The sequence below is a fragment of the Caretta caretta genome, chromosome 1, assembly GCF_965140235.1.
Source record: "Caretta caretta isolate rCarCar2 chromosome 1, rCarCar1.hap1, whole genome shotgun sequence".
NCBI lineage: Eukaryota > Metazoa > Chordata > Testudines > Cheloniidae > Caretta > Caretta caretta.
The window spans coordinates 347,387,184-347,401,354 of NC_134206.1; the positions used below are offsets into that span (position 1 = coordinate 347,387,184).

The 14,171-nt window shown below is 39.8% G+C and overlaps 1 protein-coding gene across 1 annotated transcript in view; it reads left to right on the forward strand.

The window, feature by feature from the left end:
- EXOC4 (exocyst complex component 4) overlaps positions 1-14,171 on the forward strand; it is a 599,812-nt gene that overhangs the window by 259,723 nt on the left and 325,918 nt on the right. The window contains exon 10 of the mRNA XM_048836703.2: positions 12,758-12,854. Coding sequence (XP_048692660.2) covers positions 12,758-12,854 — 97 coding nt within the window. The remainder of the gene's footprint in view (positions 1-12,757; positions 12,855-14,171) is intronic.

Consider the following 14,171-nt stretch of genomic DNA (forward strand, 5'->3'; position numbering starts at 1 on the left):
AAGAAAGTACTTGTTCCACTCAGCAACTGACTCGCTGCTAGATGATCTTAATTGCTTTCCATGCTTACTTAGGTCCTTTAATTTTCTCCTCTGTGTGTGAGAATTGAAAAACTGAATCCCCTTCATACAGAAATTAAAAGGATATGAATAAAAATATTCAAAAACTCTTTACTCCTCTTTATCAGGTATCTGCTCTCTCAGGCAGACCAGCTTCCATTCTGCCTGAGAGAAGCTGTCTACCAGTAACTTCCAGCATCTCTGTTTTAGCCCATGTATTGGTTGTCTGTGATGCAGGAAACTGTTCAGAGCTCCAGTTTTTCCTGATAACTGTGTTGCAGCAAGCCTTTGCATTACTGAGCTGCTCTTCCCAAATAACGGAACTCCTTTGCCATGATTTGATCTGACTGCTTTCCCCAGTCTGTAATTAGCCTGAGCAGAGTATAGATTTAAGCAAGATATTATAAATAAATTCTCTATCAGATAAGGGTTCTCGTATTTTGGGGGGGATAGAAGAGATGTGTCTTCTGATTTTTCATGATGAACAGGGTTTTTCAAGGCAGCTTTTGTAAATACTTGAAACCAAAAGGTTAGGACCACAATAGATGGGGGTACCCTGAACTGAATACGCCTTTGCTGTTTGCAGATGCAGATGGGCTTAAATCCACCCTTAGAAAGAAAGGGATGGATTCTCCAGCCCTCATTTAGAGATGGCACACAGCTCTTCAGAACGTAGAGCTAGCTAATAGTGCAAGCTTCTCAATATTATTACACAAATGAGCCTTCACATTTAGAACATTTAGAAAGTTTACCTCCTAGGGGTATAAGGATAGCTTAGTTGTATGCCCATTCACTTCTTTAGCTCTCTCTATACCTTTTGATTTGTTTGCACTTGGCACCAAGTGTAATCATGGCCTTTGTGATGTAGACATCAGAACTGAGCTAAGGACATCCAAGTCTGTTCACATTAGCGACTGGCCACGACCAGCTTTAGATGTGCGTGATCAGATTCACACCAGTGATGTAGATGAATGAGGCCAGGTCTACACTACAATTTACACTGGCATAACTACATCGCTCGGGGTGTGTGAAAAATCCTCAACCCCTGAGGAATGTAGTTCTACCAACCTCTAACCCCTGATGTAGACAGCGCTATGTCGATGGGAGTGCTTCTTCTGCCAACATAGCTATTGTCTCTCACAGAAGTGGATTAACTAAGCTGATGGGAGAAGCTCTCCCCCGTCATCTTAGAGTGTTTTCCTTAAAGCACTGCAGCGGTGCAGCTGCAGCTTTTTAAATGTAGACCTCCTTGAGATTTATCACATCACTAGTCAGGGCATTGGGGGAGAACAGCAGTCTTGGGTGTTGTGGAGTAAATCTTCATAACTTGTGTTCTGTGTTTGTACAGCACCTAGCACAATGGTTGGATCTTTTAGGCATGGCTGGGCATCTTAAGTATTGCTGCAATACACTTAATAATAATAATAGATTTCAGAGTAGCAGCCGTGTTAGTCTGTATTCGCAAAAAGAAAAGGAGGACTTGTGGCACCTTAGAGACTAACAAATTTATTTGAGCATAAGCATAAGTATATAAATCTTCCCACTGTATTTTCCACTGAATGCATCCGATGAAGTAAATAAATAAATTTGTTAGTCTCTAAGATGCCACAAGTCCTCCTTTTCTTTTTGCAAATAATAATAATGTATATCCTTTTCCTTACTTTGTTTTGAGAATTAAAAGCACCTGTCATTAGCGCTCGTAAAAGTGTGAATAAAAGTTGTTCTAAAACACAGGATGAATGCTGTTCAGAGGCTCGGTTATTGGGGGTGGAGGCTGACGAGTCAGCAAGAAACCTGGGTTTAATTTTTACAGTGAAATTCAAAACTTCATTTCCCCATTTTATTGCAAGTAGATGTTTTTTATTACAATTTGACAATTATTGCTTCTGTCTACCTTTTTGATTTTTCTGACATTGAGTTCTGTGCTTTTCAGCCTTGAAATATCTGTGTAAGAGTAGAAAGAAAAAATCCTAACAGTATTCTGGAAGATGTAGGTAATAACTGTTCTATTCTTCACATAGGAGAAATCTCGTGTTTCATTGCATCCATAACATACAGAAACATATGGAAAGGTCTCTTCGTTTTTTTCCCTGGAATTTGCTAAATTAGGTCCAGCATGATTCTGACACACTGACTTTTATTAAATTGGTTTTTATTAAAGTCTGCAGGTTGTTCTTGTGCTACCAGTGGCTTTGATTAAGCACTATGGTAGGGTCATATGCTGGAATAACAGCATTTCCAAATCCCTGGCTGTGTTTGAAAGAATTGTGATTAAAGTTCTGGCTGTTTTCCCGCAGTTGCTAATGTCTGCTGAGGGTTGAATTACCATGCTTGTTATTGGTGCTTGATTTCTGTTATAGCCCCTTGCGCTTTCTTGCCAATATCAGTGGCAGTCTCTGGAGGGAAGCAGTTTTGCATTGAAATGGGAGAACTAAAAACTGTAACAAAATTAACAGAGGGGTCTAGAGTTTCTGATGTGACTAGAGAGCCAGAATGTTGGATGTTTTCTAATGTCTAATTCATCTTTGATTGAATTTCAGACAAGACAAAGCAAGGAGGATGAGGAGGTGGGGAAACCCATCTAAAAAAGATTATGGATGAACAGGTTGAGAAATGCTGTCTGACAGGTCATATTCTGAGCAATCTCATAATTTCTGCTAGAGCCAGGAATTGTTTTTGTGCATTTTGTTCGCTGGCATGGACAATCCATTTAGGGCTCCCCGTGGGAAAATCCATGTTATTAGCACAGATCTTTTTGCATATTGCTGGAAAATGAATTAATTCAAACTAGTTTCTGTACATATGAGAAGAAATGGCACACTTTTATGGTTGCAAATTTATAGAGACATCACAACGCAGACTCGCCATGTAGGATGATTTTTTTTAGCACTGCCTGACATATAGATCATGCTCCTGAGTAGTAATATTTTCATAACTTGTCAAAGAGCTGACATGTTTATCTCATTAGAAATGATTCATTCATGAAAACCTGGGAAGCAAATATACCACAGTCCCCTGGATGGTATCTTAGGCACCAGAAATCCAGTTGTATAAGGTTCCTGAATCTTCTGCTTTCTTTGTTTTACATGAAGAAGGAAGGTGCTCACATACATACATACACACACATGAATATACAGAGTGTATGTGTGTAACTTGTATTTCTATAGTACCTTCCCGCATATGACCTCAAAGCACTTTACAAACATTGATCGATTGATTGATTGATCCTCACAACAGCCCCATAAGAGAGGCAAGTAAAATAACCCCATTTTACAGATGGTCAAAGTGAGGCAGAGAATAATTGAGCCGTTTTCTCACAGTCACACAGCAAGTCTGTGTAATCAGAGAGTAATCAAAGCCTTGTTGACTCATGCCTGTGCTCCAACCACTACACATGCTTCCTTCATTTAAAAATTCTGTAAGAATTAAGTTAAGTTAAGTTATGGTAGATGAAATATGGACCTGCTTTGGTCCTGCTTTGAACAGGGGGTTGGACTAGATGACCTCGCAAGGTCTCTTCCAACCCTGATCTTCTCTGATTCTGTGACCTTCTTTTAGGGAAGATATGTGAACAATTTCCAAGAATATAAAATAACAGATAACTATATGGCTAGAAATATCTTTGTCCTTTTTTCTCTCTCTCTCTTTCTCTCCAGTTATTTTTCAGACATTCACTTTGAATGTGAAACATGTCAGGAATATAAAATTTCTAGATAGGAGCTGTTTGCCACTTAGAGAGATAAGATAGTGAAAGGATGCTGTGAAAGGAAAAAAATCTTAAACTGAAGGCAGTGTGGCATGTGGGTAAGTAATCACACTTCATTAGCACTGGCAAGTTCTCTGGTTTCAGATAAGGATTTGTACTGCACCCATGCCTTGGAACGGATTATGTCTGTAGACATTAATTTTAGGGAGACCAACAAAAATAGTAAATATGTGAGCTGACAAATACATTAATCAAAGTTCCTGCTTCTGAATTCTGAACTTAAAAAACAAAAACAAAAAAAACCCCCATGAATTTTAAACTTATTATGGAGCTGAAAGGAGACTTTACATATGCGTCTGACACTCTGATCAAATGATAAAGTGGAGTCAAACTGAACCTCAACCTTTTGTACAGCCTGTGAAAATGAAGGCACATTGCAGTTTTTCAAGGCAGATGGAGTGTGAGAAACTAATAAATCAGGTTTTGAAACATTAAAGAGCAACTTATTTGAATGCATATGGTGCTGGATCTCAGACAAGGCAGTACTGGGGAGTCTAAATAGGTTTGGGCATGGAGACATGAGCAGAACAATATGTCTGGGCATCAACTGCATGACCATATCTGAATCCATTACTTGCAATAATGTCCAGAAATTTAGTAATGGAGGATAACATTTTGTCAAAATATGCGTAGGAACCCCACGGAGTTGCAGGCAAGCGATCAGAATAAGATGTATTCAAACAAGCTATCAGCTCAAATTCTGCTAAATTTGGCTCATACATATTGTTTATAGAGCAGAAAGTTGCAAGGCTTAAGTAATAACCTTCCCTCCCCCCCCACTCCCCCCCGCCAGTATGATAACACTTTATTCTTTTACAGTGCTTTTCTTCCATAGATCTGAAATAGCTTTACAAAGGAAGGTAAGAATCATCATTCCCATTCTACAGATTGGCAAAGTAAACAGCAGAGACCTGAACTAACTTGCTGAAGTCATGCAGCAGGCTGGTGGCAGACCTGGGACTAGAATCTGGATGTATAGCTGAACAACATTAATATATTAAACGTGGGTTGCCTGAGCTGCATTGACTGCCTGTTGTACTCTGGATTGATTTTAAGGTATTGGTGTGACTCTGAACCTTAAATGGCTGGGACCGAAGTACAGAAGATGCCCTGCTGCTGTAGTTGTGGTCAGTGAAGTTGCTTGAGCTGGGGCTTCCTTGGAATAATAGAAAAGCCACAGCTGGTAGGGCACTGTCTCTTTGATTTCCTTGCCTTTGAAATCATTCCCCCGCCCCAGCTTTGGGTCTGAAACAGACCAAGTTTGTTGAACTTCAGGGCAAGCTGCAAGGTTCATCCTTGCTCCCTTGCTTTTAGGGAGAGGGGAGATTGGTGAGGTTGGGTAGGGGTGGAAGTTTCTTTTGGGAGATGGAATTTTGTGTAAATTTTGCTGCATTGGGGCGTTATGTTTTGAAGGAGGCCTGTTTGCTTATTTATATATTTTCAAGGATTATCAAGGATGCCTGGAGCTCTCTCGTAGCAGGAGTTATATATGCTGAAATAAGTAAATAAATGTAGAAGGAAATATACACGTGTGACCCATACACAATCAGTCCAGTGTTAAGATATACCTGGCGAGATAACTTCCATAGGGAGTGCTTAAAATGTAGGGTAATAAGAACAATGGTAAAGTATGAGACAGTGTTCCCTGTTAGTAGGCATATAACCAAGAGGTTATTAAGCTGATAGCAGGAACTTGTTTCTGATATCACTTATACCAGTAAAAATCAGTGCTAACTCAGTCACTGGATTTGAAGTGGTTTAAAACCATTGTCAGGTACTCAGAATCAGGCCATAGGTCTGCAAGCAAAAACTAGCTAGTGTGCTCAAAAATAATGATATCCTAAGGCAGGCAATATATCAGAGAGAGATGGATGCAGTAATTCATGCAAATAAAGCTGGAGAGATGGGGGGACAGTGTCAGGAGAGAAGTCGGGAAGCAATTGGAACATTGAATTGTGGGATTAACAAATCAAAATGAGTATTTTGGCATGAAAGTATTTACTATTTTTAACACTCATAAATAATTAATTAAAGGAGCCTCTAAACTTTACTTTGAAAGTATCGAAATAAACAAGTGGACAAAGCACTAGGAATTGTATTGCAGGAAATAGTCAGCTAGGTGATCAAAGGAAACAGTGTGAATGAACATTCTAGTCAAAGGGGTCTTGTCCATCCTTGATTTTTCACAGTGCTGGGAAACATTTCTTGCCTTTAGCAGAGAAAAAAGGGTAAGATTTTCTAAAGAGCCAAGGTGATTTAGGAGAAAAAATGCTCGTAAGTCACACAGACTTTGAAAATCTAGAGCTTTGTTATAGAGTATGTTGAAAGATCCTAGAATGAAAATGTACTTTATATGGGGGCATTTGAGGGAGGTTCAAGAACTGGTTTATTTCTAGTTATATTAGGACTAGTATTAATTTTAATATTTATTGTATTTTAAAGTAGTGCTTAGAGACTCCAGCCAGTATCAGGGCCATGTTTTGTTAGCTGGTGTACAAATGCATGGTAAGAGACAAGTCCCTGCCTTAGATTCACAAATTCTAAGGCCAGAAGGGACCACAGTGATCATCTAGCCTGACCTCCTGTGTAGGTCCGTAGAATTTCCCCAAAATAATTCCTTGTGCATATCTTTTAGAAAGACAAGCAGTCTTGATTAAAAAATGGTCAGTGATGGAGAATCCACCAAGACCTTTGGTAAATTGTTCCAATGGTTAATTACTCTCACCATTAAAAATTTACATCTTATTTCCACTCTGAATTTGTCTAGCTTCATCTTCCAGCCATTGAATCATGTTATACCTTCCTGTGTTAGAGTTTGAAGAGTTTACAATCTAAATAGACAACACAGACAAAGGGTGGGAGGAGTCAGGGTTACAGAGAGGGGAAGGCATGTCCGAGTTTACACAGCATATAATTAGTGGAGCTGGGAATAGAAACCAGATCTCCTGAATCTCAGACTAATGGATTTATCCCCTGGACCATGCTGCCTAGGGAAGGAATAAATATAAATGATAAAGCAACATGAATTTGAAGAACAGCAAATCCAGTACAACACAAAGGAGAATTTTTGGTGGATGTCCAGTTTCTGCTGATTGGAAGAGAAAAAAAAACACTCTTTCCTGCCTGTCATTACTTAAGCCTTGTAATGCTAATCTTCCCTGCAAAGGAAGACCTGCAGAGAATCACTAAAAATACTGGTACTGATAAGAGAACTAGCAGCTCCCAGAATTAGGAACGTCTAGTTTTAGTTTTGCCCCCAACATTTCAGCTTTGATAGTTTGAATTCAAATGTAGAGCATTACACCACTGAAATAAGATCAAGGGTTTCAACCTGCTCTTGTCTTGTTATGTGTTCAGATCTCACATCTACCATACAACCGGCAATCCATGCTCAGGAGATGACTGGTATTAGAATAGCTGCAGTGTTACAGGTCAGCAATTAGGAGTGTCAGTAGGCTGTAACTGGGAAACTTTGCCTCCTGACAATGATTGTTTTGCTCTTACCAGGGCTATTCATGATTAGTTTTTGTGGCTATTAAAGCCTGGAATAGGGAGAAATAATGTTAATATTAAGTGACAATCAGGTGTTGCAGTTTTCTCATCATGATACAGACAATAGCAATTGTTTTCTAAAGGTACAAAGTATAGAAATATTTTTTCTTAACTGTTAAGGGAAGACGGTCTTGTGGTTAAGGAACATGACTTAGACTCTAGATCTGTGTTCTGTTCCCACTTCTCATTCCTTTGTGACCTGGGAGAAATGAGTAATCTCTCTCTGCCTCAGTGTTCTCATACACAAAGTGCAGATGACAATAGTTGTGGGATTGTTGTGAAACTTAATTAATTTGCAAAACATTTGAGTTTATTGGATGAAGGGTGCTATAGAAGAGCTAAGCATAGGCATTATCATAATGTTTATTAATATAATATGTGTTGCTCATGTACTGTACATTAAGTGGGTGCATACACTTGTAAGTCTTTGAGGGGAGTGGCAATCCATCTTGATGAGCTGGAGAGCTGCTTCTTAAAGAACTGAGTTGCAGAGAGCCCTGAAATCATGGTACAGTGTCACAACGTTGCCTTGAGATTATGGGTCTTCACAGCATGAGCTCCTCGTGTACTGATGTAACCTGATTATGAGAATATTTCCAGGCCATGTCAGGAATTTGGTATATGATTTAGTGGCTCTTGGCTACTCCTTTTATTTAATAAAATGTCTCCTCTGCCTTTCTTCCTCTCTCCTCTTGTCTGCTGAATGGATGAGGAAGAAGTTTTCTGTCTGTACCACTCTGGCTAGTAAAAGAGGTCCCTGGGTTACTGTGGCACATAGAGACTTTCCCAGTGATCAGCCAGATAAATGCTCTTGAGACCCAAGCAGCATGGGATCGGGAGGTTGGAAGTGGACATGCCTGATGGGAGCTGCTACTTACAAAGAGAAGTGCAGAAAGGAAGAATCAGAGCACCCTGAGATTCTTGCTCTCTTAGTCATCTGCTCTTGCCTTGTGTTTGCTCATTGTGTAGCATGACATTTCAGGCTCCACTACGGAACCATGTGGTACATTAGTAACAGACTCATCTCTGACTCCCACCCATAAAGATATTCACTTCACTGATGGCACAGCATGAGGATATCATTAACTTTGAAAAAATTTCACTTCACCTCAAGTTTTTTTCCCTTGTAGCTTATTACTCAGCAGATTAAATCAGCAAGCTGGTGCTCATGAGAAAAAATGAGTGCAACAGTTGCATTTCTTGTAACAGCTGCAACACGTTTAAGGCATTCCTGGTTGCTGTAAAATGTGGCTATTGCAGTTGCCTGTCAAACTATTTTCAAGTTTAAAAAAAGCAACCAAAGATCATGCTAACATGTTGGGGGGCGGGGAGTGGGTGTTTTGTCTCTCTCTATTGTCTACCTCCTAAACTTGGTATCAGTCAGGGATTCCACTGGGAGGCCACTGGTTTCTTTGGGTATGTGTGCAAACCCGCCCACGCCCCCGCTCCCCGCAGCAAGTCTCAGAGCCCAAGTCTACCAACTCGGCTTGTGGGGCTTGTGCCATGGCACTAAAAATAACAGGGTAGATGTTCCCGATCGGGCTGGAGCTTCAGCTCTGAGACCCAGGGTGGGGATGGGTATCAGAGCCCAGGCTCCAGCCCAAGCAAGAACATCTGCTCTGTTATTTTTAGTGCTGTGGTGCATGCCTGAATCTGTGGACTCGGGCTCTGCGACTCGCTGCCTGGGTTTATTTTTCTGTGTAGACATACCCTTTGTAGGATGGATGACTGGATACCTTCTGCTGGTGTGGAGCAGCCAGGAGCGTGGGACACTGTGTTGGCACGGCGTTGCGTATAGTGTATTACAAAACAAAGACCGTCTCTGCTCTGAAGAGCTTAGTCTAAGGCCTTGTCTAAAGGGATTTCAGCCATCATTGGCCAGGCACTGCACATCTGCACCATTTGTATCTTTCCGGTAAAATATTTTAATATAAATAAAATTACTTTTCTTTGTAGTTCCCACCTACGCACAGAGCATCTATTATTATTAATTGAAAGTATAGGAGCAGAGAAGATTAAAAAGCGTATCCTTCTGCCTGAGTTCTGGTTGCGTAATGTGCTCAAGCAGATAAGACAGATTGTTTTATTCCTTGCTATGAAGTTCGTCCCAGTCAATAATATTGATTAGTGTAGGGTGACTTGACGTAACAAGAATAACACCCTTTTCTTAATTTGAGCCTGTATTTCCTAATTCATGCCTCAATAGTTCATGCTTGGATGAGTTCTTCAATAAGTCAGTTAGTGACAGACGCCACTGGAAAATGCAGAGTCAGACGTTAATGGGAGAGATGAATAATTGGCACTTTTTTTCTCCTTTCTACATTTAAATTCTGTCATATTTGTGAGGGTTTTTTTAAGTTAGCTTGAGCATAAACATTTCAATTTCATGTTTGGAGAATTGTCCTTTCTTTAATTGGAAATAGAATATATTTATGAACTGTGTATCCTTAGCTAGTTGTGTGTGTTCATTGAATCCTCTTGTTAGCACAAAAATTTTCATATGTCTTAATGTGCCCTAACTCTTCTGTTAATACTTATATACACATCTGGGGAGCTGAGTTTACTTGTCAAAGTATTCTAAGTAACTCTAAATACCCCTGGTTTATGTAGTTAATTCACTCCTCCATTTACTCAGCCACCCATTTTAATGATCTCATAAAAAAACATGCAATACAGCATACAGAAATATCTTTGACAAAGATTTTCATCATAGAAATACTGTGTAGTGGAACCTAGAGGTCAAGACTTGAAGTCCTGAAGTCTGCTCTGGGTTCTGCCCTTGACTCAGAATCACTTAACTTCCTTGTATCTCAGCCCTGGTCTAAATTACAAACTTTTAGTTGGTATAACTATTGGAAAATCCATACCCCTGAGTGACGCAGTTATAGCAACCTAACTCTTGGTGTAGACAGTGCTGTGTTGATGGGAGAGCTTCTCCTGTCGACATAGCTACTGCCTCTCGAGGAGGTGGAGTACCTATTCTGACGGGAGAAGCTCTCCAGCTGGCATAGGTGGTGTCTTCACGAAGCACTGCAGCAGGTCAGCTGCAGCGCTGGAAGTGTAGACAAGCCCTCTGTTTCCTTATGTATTTAATTGGACTTTTAACGTTTACCTACCCAATAAGGGTATTGTGGGGATCTCTTTGAATCAATATCAGGACTGCAAATTGTTCTATATCAGTGTTTCTTGACAACCAATCCGTGGACCAGCGCCAGTCCCTGAGATCTCCCTCATGCAGTTTAGGAAGGTGACAAGCCGATCTCTGGTATCAAAAAGGTTGAGAAACACTGTTCTGTATAACAGTACTGAACTGGAGGGACCATTGCTAGGGTGGAAAGGGAGTTGGCATCTCTCACCTGATTAGTCCCTTATCTCTGTACTAAGATTGTTAACACAGTGACTAAATAGATCAAGCTGTGGTAGAGCTTTTGCGTGACTTGAATACTAGGCAAAGGACTGAGGCATGTAAACTTCACTCTGAAAAGAAGATGGGAGTCATTTATTCATTGGTTCTCACCTTTCCCCCCTCATTTCAAGATTCAGTCTTCCTTCCATCTCATGGGAGATAGCTATGAAGGTCAAAGAGCACTGTAGTATTGTAGATGAGAAAGAGGCTATCAAAATAATGTGACTAGGCTCTTTATTATTTATTTTTAATTAATGGATGATTCATGTGTATTATGTGCCATTACAAGAATACCACCAAAATATCCTTACAAACATAACCCAACTGACTTAGATTGCTTAGGGCTAGATTCAGCCCAGGTTCTTAGAGCCTAACCCTTAGAAGTAAAAAAGGGGAAAAGGTTGTGTTTAAGACTCTATTATCAACCACAAAATGACCAGTGCTGAGTGACGGTGAAAATGGCCAAGATGATAGGGTAATATAATATATTGAATGATCAAAGATTCCACAGTCAGAAATTTTTGTCATTCACGTTTGAGGCAGAGTAGACTCCAGCTTGCTCTCCCATCGTTTTGTTTAGGGTCAACAGGAGTACAGTCTTGTTGCTGTCAAGAGATATGACACACAGAATGAATGGCTCTGTCAAGTAAGAAAATGCCAGTTTACCATTATTTTCTTTCTATATCTGTGCTTAAAGCCAATTGATAGTGGGATTTATCTGTGGCAGTAACTTTGGTACAGATGTAATGACACAAGACTGGTGTTTCATTTCTGATTTTAAGATCTTTAGTCCAGATTTCAGCTCTGTAAATCACACTAAGTATGTGTATACTGTACCTTCCAAGAGATGGCCTTGGATTGATTAACTGATGCAAGTGAATGTGCCAGATCAGATCTGTTTATTTCTGCTGTATCTGCAAAACACTGATTTTGCATGTACTGTACCTGGAATTTCGGCAGAGAAGTCACAAGAGTCAAACAATGTGGGAAACTGTTTGACTCTTAAAAGCCTTTATAAGAGATCTAAAAAAATCAATGGAGCTACACAAACAAAACAAAATAAAAAGGAACAATAGTTATGCTATCATAAGCTACACAATATAAAAACCAAGCTAGCTCCTAGGGAAACAAACAGCAGCAGGGTGGAAGGTCCCTACCTGCAATAATATTTTGCACTTTTATAGAGCCTTTCATGCTAGGATCAAAAGCACTTTCCAGACATTATAGTTAAGTTTCCAAATATCTCTTAAAGGTAGGTGGTGTTATCCCTGTTGACCAGAGCCTGGTTGTTAGCTCAAGCAATAGAGACACTCATTCTTTTGAGAAAGGATGGTTCAGTGGTTGGGGCACTAACCTGGGACTTGGGAGACCCGGGTTCTATTTGCTGTTTTTCCACAGACTTCCTGTGTGACCTTGGGCTAGTGACTTTAACTCGGTTCCTCATCAGTAAATGGGAGTAATAGTTTTAGGAGTGTTGTGAGGATAGAATCCATTTATAATATCTGAGCATTTCAGAACTATGATAACGGGGGCCATATAAGTATCTAAGAAAGATAGGTGGGTAAAGTGAGGCACAGGGCAGTTGATGGTTTGTTCAAGGACACACAGCAATTCAGATGCAACAATGGGAATTGAAACTGGGTCTAACTGATGCTTAATTCTGTGCTCAGTCCTCTAGGCCAACTCTCAACCCATACTGTTGCTAACAACCAGGAAGAAATACTGTCTCTTATGTTTACTAATGGTGATGTGATCCATGTCTTTATTTCATCTTTCGGTCAGAAGTAACACATTAGAAGCCCAGTTTATCCTAATAGAACAGAAGAATTGAAATATGTTCATTTAATTACAGACCTTTCATGATGCATGCTGAGGGAGGGGAGGAGCCTGAAATCATTTTAAGATGCTAATGAATTTTAGAAAGGGTACATTCAGATCTTGTAAGAAAACTCTTCTTGTGTGTTTTTGTTTTCAAGGAGGTCCTGATGATAATTTAATCGAAGGTGGTGGATCAAAGTTTGTCTGCAAACCAGGCGCAAGAAATATTACTGTCATCTTCCATCCATTACTCAGGTAAGATTTCATATATATATATCTATAAATACAAATAAATGGAGCAAGTTAAAATAATGTGCTTTCCTCAATTGTGTTTGTCTTGTGGGTTGTTTTGTTTTGAAGAGAGGAGTGGTGTTTCTGTTTCTGAGATGAAATACCATAGCAGTGATGATGTATTGATGCTCTTGCAGTAAAGTTATTCTCCTAGATAAGTTCATGAAGGATAGGTCCATCAATGGCTATTAGCCAAGATGGGCAGGGATGGTGTCCTTAGCCTCTGTTTGCCAGAAGCTGGGAATGGGCAACAGGGGATGGATCACTTGATGATTACCTGTTCTGTTCATTCCCTCTGGGGCACCTGGCATTGGTCACTGTCGGAAGATAAGATACTGAGTTAGATGGACCTCTAGTCTGATCCAGTATGGCTGTTCTTATGTTCTTCTGTAAAAAATCTTTAGGTAGCTTTACAGCAGATGTGCACTTCACCTCTTAAAGCTGGATAGCATTCCTGCTGGGCTTACTTGCTTGTTTTGACCCCTTTTGCATCAAACAATGTAATTTTTATTGATCAGGGCTGGGAAAAGTTTAATCACAGCTTGTGGCAAATTGTTGATCACTCATTGTCCGTTATGTTTAATAAAAGTCAGAGGAATATTTTCTGTGCTGCATGGTAAGTTAATTTCTCAATAAACAGGTACAACTTACGGACTGCAAATTAAGTCCCTGGTCTAGGATGCAGCATCAATTATTAAAATACATTAGAAATTCTCAGCTGAAAGCTCATCAAGGGCTGTTGGAAGTTTTGAAATATCTGAGCTGAGTTAGTTAGAAATAGGAGGCTTATTGCAGCGCTGTTCAATTTTAATCTCACCCTTTCCACCTTGTGATTAATTTTCTTTTTATCGTCAGTGCAGAATAATATGAGGTTTCTTTTACTGTGCGATAGCCTACAAACTTGTCTTGCACCTCTAGTTTTTCACATGTGATTCCCCCTTCTCATGCCTGATTTTCCCCTAGTCAGTCACAAACCAGACCTCAGAATAGCACCATCTCTTAATATTATTTATATTACTATTAAAAATCACTGATGTTAGTGTGAATTTTTGCAGCACTTTATAAACATTGGGCCTCATCATGAGAGGAACTGAAACCCCCCAATTGCCATAAAAGTTTGAGTGCTGTGGGCATTTATTATTTCTCAGTGTCAGAGTTATGAAGTAAAGCATGTTCCTTGCCCTGGAGGGCTAACACGCCGATATTTGTTTTCAATTTGTGTTCCTACCTCTAGAGAGGTGGCCATGTTTAGTGATCAGAGCTGGGAGTAAACTCCAGAGT